The sequence below is a fragment of the Rhinopithecus bieti genome, unplaced genomic scaffold (genome assembly GCF_001698545.2).
Source record: "Rhinopithecus bieti isolate Rb0 unplaced genomic scaffold, ASM169854v2 scaffold_32081, whole genome shotgun sequence".
Taxonomy (NCBI): Eukaryota; Metazoa; Chordata; class Mammalia; order Primates; family Cercopithecidae; genus Rhinopithecus; species Rhinopithecus bieti.
In genome coordinates, this window is record NW_016814436.1 from 2,415,482 (window position 1) to 2,422,582 (window position 7,101).

The 7,101-nt window shown below is 46.5% G+C and overlaps 1 protein-coding gene across 1 annotated transcript in view; it reads left to right on the forward strand.

Moving 5' to 3' along the window:
• The first annotated feature begins 3,436 nt into the window (after window positions 1-3,436).
• The window catches only part of TMED6 (transmembrane p24 trafficking protein 6), a 9,031-nt gene continuing 5,366 nt past the window's right edge, over window positions 3,437-7,101 (forward strand). Inside the window, exons 1-2 of the mRNA XM_017850765.1 lie at window positions 3,437-4,320; window positions 6,221-6,347. Coding sequence (XP_017706254.1) covers window positions 4,108-4,320; window positions 6,221-6,347 — 340 coding nt within the window. The 5' untranslated portion in view covers window positions 3,437-4,107. The remainder of the gene's footprint in view (window positions 4,321-6,220; window positions 6,348-7,101) is intronic.

Below are 7,101 nucleotides of genomic sequence, written 5' to 3' on the forward strand. Positions count from 1 at the left end.
GCCCCCTGTCCCCTGCCTCTTCCCAATTCCCTTCCTTATGCTGGACTTTTAAAGCTTAAAAAAAAATCCTGATTGAATATAAATGCCTAATTTCTTTCTTTGTGAAATGGTTGCTTCCTTCTGATTCCCTAATTGTGCTGTGTTCGTGTCTTGCACTGGAATTCAACATTCCCTTCTCCTTTTGTACTGTGTTGTGCTTGCTGTCTCTCCCGGACACCCTTAAAGACTGTCTTTTTAGCAAAAATTTCAGTAAAGTGTTTTCTGTAATCTTTTTTTAAAAGATGAGAACTAATTATTGTCCATACTTGTAGCATTCTTCATTAAAGTCTTGCTTCTCTCAACTGTAAGTAGCTGTTTAATTGCAGCACAGCATGTATTCACAGAAGGAGGTAGCAAAATGTTGAACAAACCTTGCTGAACTATTTTGATCAAGAAGCTGATGTCAGACTGTGTTGAATTTTTTAATCCTTGGAAGCTATGTCAAACAAATGATGTGGCAGTTTCCTCTTAACCTGTCAGTTTCCTCATATATCATTTCTGGGGACAAAAGAATTCCCCCTTTCTCACTTCTGAGTGAGTGAAAGGCAAAGTTTAAAAAGAAATGCTAAAGTTTTAAAATTCATCCATTAGGCCAGGCATGGTGGCTAATGCCTGTAATCCCAGCACTCTGGGAGGCCAAGGCAGGAGGATCACTTGAGGTCAGAAGTTCGAGACCAGCCTGGCCAACACAGTGAAACCCTATCTGTACTAAAAATACAAAAATTAGCTGCGTGTGGTGGTGGGCTCCTGTAATCCCAGCTATTCAGGAGGCAGGAGAATCGCTTGAACTCGGGAGATGGAGTTTGCAATGAGCCAAGATCTTGCCACTGCACTCCAGCCTGGGCAACAGAGTGAGACTCTATCTCAAAACAAAACAAAACTGGCTGGGAGCCGTGGCTCACCCCTGTAATCCCAGCACTTTGGGAGGCCAAGAAGGGTAGGATCACCTGAGGTCAGGAATTCAAGACCAGCCTGGCTAACATGGTGAAACCCTATCTCTACTAAAAATACAAAAACTTAGCCAGCCATGGTGGCGGGCCCCTATAATCCCAGCCTCTCGGGAGGCTGAGGCAGGAGAATTGCTTAAACCTGGGAGGTGGAGGTTGTGATGAGTCGAGATGACACCATTGCACTCCAGCCTGAGCAAAAAGAGCGAAACTCCTCAAAAAAAAAAAAAAAAATCTAAAGTTTAAAACTTTTAAAAATACAAAATTAGCCGGGAATGGGGGCAGGCGCCTGTAGTCCCAGCTACCCGGGAGGCTGAGGCAGGAGAATTGCTTGAACTCGGGAGGTGGAGGTTGCTGTGAGCCAAAATTGCACCACTGCACTCCAGCCTGGGCAATGGAGTGAGACTCTATCTCAAAAAAAATTAAAAAAAAAAATTCATCCATTAGTTACAAGTGGGAATCTTCATACAGCTTTATTACCTATTAACTGCATTTTGGGGTTTAGTACCTGTTGTTCTTCTATCAACCAACCCCAACTGAAACCACAGGGAGAAGTTGAGAACTTCCTTTTGGGCCAGCTGCCTTCTGCCTGCCGCTGGTTTGGTCTCCCTCTGAACCGGATTAGAATCCAGAAGCTTTTCTCCCCTTAACTCTCATGTGATTCAGTGGCACTCTCCAGGTAGAAGAGTGAAACTGATGCATTTAGGGAAACAAAAGATCCTAATCAGTGTTTCTTTTTTTTATTTTTATTTTTTGAAATGGAGTCTCACTCTGTCACCCAGGCTGGAGTGCAGTGGCACGATCTCGGCTCACTGCAAGCTCTGCCTCCCGGGTTCACACCATTCTCCTGGCTCAGCCTCCCAAGTAGCTGGGACTACAGGCGCCCGCCACCACACCTGGCTAATTTTTTGTACTTTTCATGGAGACGGGTTTCACCGTGTTAGCCAGGATGGTCTCGATCTCCTGACCTCGTGATCCGCCCGCCTTGGCCTCCCAGAGTGCTGGGATTACAGGCGTGAGCCACCGTGCCCGGCATCAGTGTTTCTTAAACTTGAGAATGCCTATGTTCGTTAATATTTTTTCACATAATTCAGTGTTGTTTTTATTATAGTTACTGAAATGTGTACAAAGATAAAACTATGCTTATAGCTTCTGTAGAACTATGAAACTGACTATGAACTGACGATTGTTTCGCCGAAACCAAGTCACTGCTTATGACGTGACCAGTGCTAGGACTGTGATGGTGGTGCAACTTGGGTGGGGGGTGCCTGTGCCAACGTGTGCTGATAGAAGTTCCCAGACTCTTCTACCTGTCACTTGAGGGAGACTGCCACAGAGGCACTGTGCTCCCAGAGTGCTGTGATGTCGTCTGGCCTTTGCTAGAACTGAACCACAAATATAGAGTCTGTTTTCTGCTTAATTAGCTTGTGACACTTTGAGTCAATGCAAATAATTGCTGGAAGGTGTTGATGCTATTTTGTTTTTTGTTTTTTAAGATTATGACCAAGGCTAGGCGCAGTGGCTCACACCTGTAATCCTAGCACTTCGGGAGGCCAAGGCATGGGGATCACTTGAGCCCAGGAGTTTGAGACCAACCTAGGCAACATGGCAAAACCTCATCTCTACAAACAATACAAAAAACAGCCAAATGTGGTGGTGCACTCCTGTGGGTCCAGCTACTCAGGAGACTGAGGTGGGAGGATCGTTTGAGCTCAAGAGGGTGAGGCTGCACTGTCTGTGCCACTACACTCCAGCCTGGAAGACAGAGTGATGCCATCTCAAGGAAGCAAAAAATATAGATTATGACTAAAAAATGTTTAGGCAGTGTCAGAACTCAGAGACTGACAGCTTGAGAATGAGAAACACTGTCCTGCTTGGTGGTTAAGAGCATGAGCCCCCACCGGGGACCCAGCTCTGCCAGGTGTGCTTGTGGGATGGTGAGCCATCACTGGAATCTCTGAATGTCTGTGTCCTCATCTCTAATGCCAGAGCTCACAACATCTCCCTTGTAGGGCTATTGTGAGAATAAAATAAGATGCAGGTAAATCTTAGCTCAGTGCCTGCCATGAAGGAGGTGGGTGTTGAAATCATGAATAAAGAATGAAAAAAGAATAAAGATTAAGGATGTGAATAATACACTTGTCTTTAAGTGGGTTCTGGATAGCTTTTTCCCCCCATGGGTGCTGAAGAAGACCTGAATACGAGAAAGATCAAGGCCGGGCGCGGTGGCTCACGCCTGTAATCCCAGCACTCTGGGAGGCCGAGGCGGGCAGATTACTTGGGAGTTCGAGACCAGCCTGGCCAACATGGTAAAACCCCGTCTCTACTAAAAATTCAAAAATTAGCCAGGCATGGTGGCAGGCACCTGTAATTCCAGCTACTCCGGAGGCTGAGGCAGGAGAATTGCTTGAACCTGGGAGGTGGAGGTTGTAGCGAGTAGAGATCGTACCACTGCACTCCAGCCTGGGTGACAAAGCTACACTCTGTCTCAGAAAAAAAAAAGGAAAGATTGAGGCTTTGGATAATATAATCATCTTTCAGTGGGTTTGGATAGCTTTCAGTGACTGTTAGGTGGAAGGCATCAGGACGAGCACTGTCAGTGGAGGGGTCTGAGCACCATCCTGGCACTGCATTCATCCACTTACATCTTTGCACACACATGCTGTGATTTGCTCTGAGCTGCAGCACTGGGCAGAGAGAAGTGTTGCCCCATGTGTTTATAGGAGCAATTCGATGTAAGAGAAGAGTCTCCCCAGCCAACTTTTTGTCAGTGTATTCAGAAAGTTGTAAACTTACCCAGTATTATATCCCCAAGAAGCAGGAACTAAAAAATGACAGCCCTAAGGAAGGGTGGAAAGACCTCTTCTGAGGTGGTAGACCTATGTAGTACCCATGAAGTAGGTTTGGTAAGCCACTGAGTTTTTGGGGTGAAAGCAAAACTTCCTCCTGCGAGCCAAACATAGGAGTATCATGGCAGTTCTATTATGAATATCTATGTGTGGCCCTGAAATGGGCCTAAATGTGACTTGCAGAGTTAATCATTAGCCCAGCGGTTGTCTGAACGACTTGATTCCCCTGGGCTGTGAGCAGTTCACCTGCAGAGGAGGCTCCAGAAAGCAGCATGTCCCCCTTGCTCTTTGGGGCTGGGCTGGTCGTTCTGAATCTAGTGACGTCTGCCAGGAGCCAGAAGACAGAACCTCTAAGTGGCTCTGGGGACCAGCCACTCTTCCGTGGAGCTGATCGATATGACTTTGCCATCATGATCCCTCCAGGAGGCACGGAATGCTTTTGGCAATTTGCCCACCAGACTGGATACTTCTATTTCAGTTACGAGGTATGTGGGTGACTGGCCATAGTGGGGGCTTTTTTTTTTTTTCTCCTTTACTCATAAAGTGGGTCAGGTTTTAGGCCAAAACAAGGTCTGGTTGTCTTTATTATGCTGTGATTCCCCACCTGTTAATGAAATGGGCCTGCAGTTAGAGGGAAACTCCAGCTGGGTGAATAATCATCAACAGGAGCTAAAACATATGGTTTGGCTTCTCACATCAGGGGCCATGCTCAAAGCCATGGGGCAGACGGGGTGCCTCTCCCTGAAGAGATAATCATTACATGTACTCGGATTTGGGGATGAGAGGAGAGAGAATACACTTTTAATATATTAAAACAAAATGGATAATAGTGCTTTGGAGACTGATCCAGAAATTTCAAAGAAAGCTGCTTCAGTTTATGGGGGTGGGGGAATAAAGGCTTTGCTGCCTTTAGGAGCAATTCTGGCAAATCAGAGATTCACTAGCTCAAGTTTTCTGTATTCAGCCAGTTAATCCTATTTTTTTTTAAGGACGGTAAGTGTTTTCAAGTTACCTATTCAAAGGTCAAGTACTTTTATCCATACTATGGTCTTATACCATGCTGTCCCAGGATGGTGAACTCAATATGAAAGTTAGAGGCTGTTCATTTCCTTTGTTCTTTATCTTAGAAATCTGTTAACTTTCTAATTTTTGTTTACACAGTAATAGACTCTGTTGATCTTACTCCATTTCACTGTAACAACATTTATTTTAAATAAACTTATCAGAGATTTTCTTACCTCTGAATTTCTATTAGAACAGCAGCCACTACTAAGCTCACTGTGGCCTGGGCTAATCAAGATCTAGCTTGGGAGCGAGTGTCCATGGAGTGCTTGCTGTAGGTGTGCACTGCCAAGCAGCAAATGCCCAAATCTGGGACATCATCAGGGAGCTCAACCACCAAGCAAGTTCATTCAAGAACTCTACAGCCAGGCCGGGTGTGGTGGCTCACACCTGTCATCTCAGCACTTTGGGAAGCTGAGGCAGGCGGATCACCTGAGGTCAGGAGTTCGAGACCGCCCTGGCCAATATGGTAAAACCCCATCTCTATTAAAAATACAAAAATTAGCCGGGCTTGGTGGCATGTGCCTGTAATCCCACCTACTTGGGTGGCTGAGGCGGGAGAATCGCTTGAACCCAGGAGATGGGGGTTGCGGTGAGCCGAGATTGCGCCACTGCACTCTAGCCTGGGTGACAGGGCAAGACTCTGTCTCGAGAAATGAAAATAGGAAATTCTACAGCCAGAATTGTACATTTTTTTTTTTTTAAGACAGAGTGTTGCTCTGTTGCTCAGGCTGGAGTGCAGTGGCATGATCTCCACTCACCGCAACTCCCGCCTCCCAGGTTCAAGCAATTCGCCTGCCGCAGCCTTCAACGTAGCTGGGATTACAGGCACACGCCACCATGCCCGGCTAATTTTTGTATTTTTTAAGTAAAGACAGGGTTTCACCATGTTAGCCAGGCTGGTCTCAAACCCCTGACCTTGTGATCTGCCTGCCTCGGCCTCCCAAAGTGCTGGGATTACAGGCTTGAGCCACTGCGCTCGGCCCAGAATCATACATTTTAACCGATCCACACCAACTGTGTGGTCCGAGCAAGACATGTCTTCTTCACACGGGTGCTGTTGGCATTCTGGACAGTTCTTTGTCCTGCTGTACTGTTTCTTACATTGCAGACATTCAGCTATGCTGTGCCTCCTCCCCTCAACCCCATCACTGTGACACCTCAGAATCCTCCAATCAGTTCCAAACCCCAGCAGCAGGTTGGGCAGTCCCACCCCAGACAGAGACCACTGTGCTGATGACTGTGGGATGTCAGTCTTACCGCTCAGCTGGCTTCCTGGTGATGTAGCAGGGGTTCTGCTACCTACTTAATGTGTCTTGGCAGGTTCAGCGGACAATGGGGATGTCACATGACCGGCATGTTGCTGCCACCGCACATAACCCACAGGGATTTCTCATAGACACCTCCCAGGATGTTCGGGGCCAGATTAACTTCTCTACCCAAGAGACAGGTCTGTTTTCATTACCATGGCTATTATAATCATCATAGGGTTCTATGAAATTAGAGAAGTAATGAGGAAGTATACAAAGATGTTTAAACAGTAGGAAAAAAATTCAGCCTTTAACACCAAAAACCAGTGTTCCTGGAGACTGCTGACCTCCAAGGATGCCAAGTGGCAGTCCACTGACAATTTGGGGACAGCACTCCAGATGAGCATTCTAACTCTAGAGTTCAGCAGCTCAATTTTATCTCGTTATCTCCAGTTGATCAGATTCTGGGAAAGTGTCCAAAAAACAGAGATCCATTTATAATACAAATTCCAATTAACAAATGTATTACAGGAAAGTATTTCTTTCCAGTCATCAGAATATTTGAGTCAGTTACTAAAAGCAGATTCAGAACAAAAGAAAATGCATGATATCCATGTGAGATATCCACACTCCACAACAAAGCACTCCTCCAGCCAGGTCAAGCCTGTCCCACTTTGGACAGCACCAGTGTCTTAACTGCCCTCTTTACTAGCCAGCTGCACTAAAAAAGACATTTTCTCAGGCCGGGCGCGGTGGCTCAAGCCTGTAATCCCAGCACTTTGGGAGGCCGAGACGGGCGGATCATGAGGTCAGGAGATCGAGACCATCCTGGATAATACGGTGAAACCCCGTCTCTACTAAAAAATACAAAAAACTAGCCGGGCGACGAGGCGGGCGCCTGTAGTCCCAGCTACTCGGGAGGCTGAGACAGGAGAATGGCGTGAACCCGGGAGG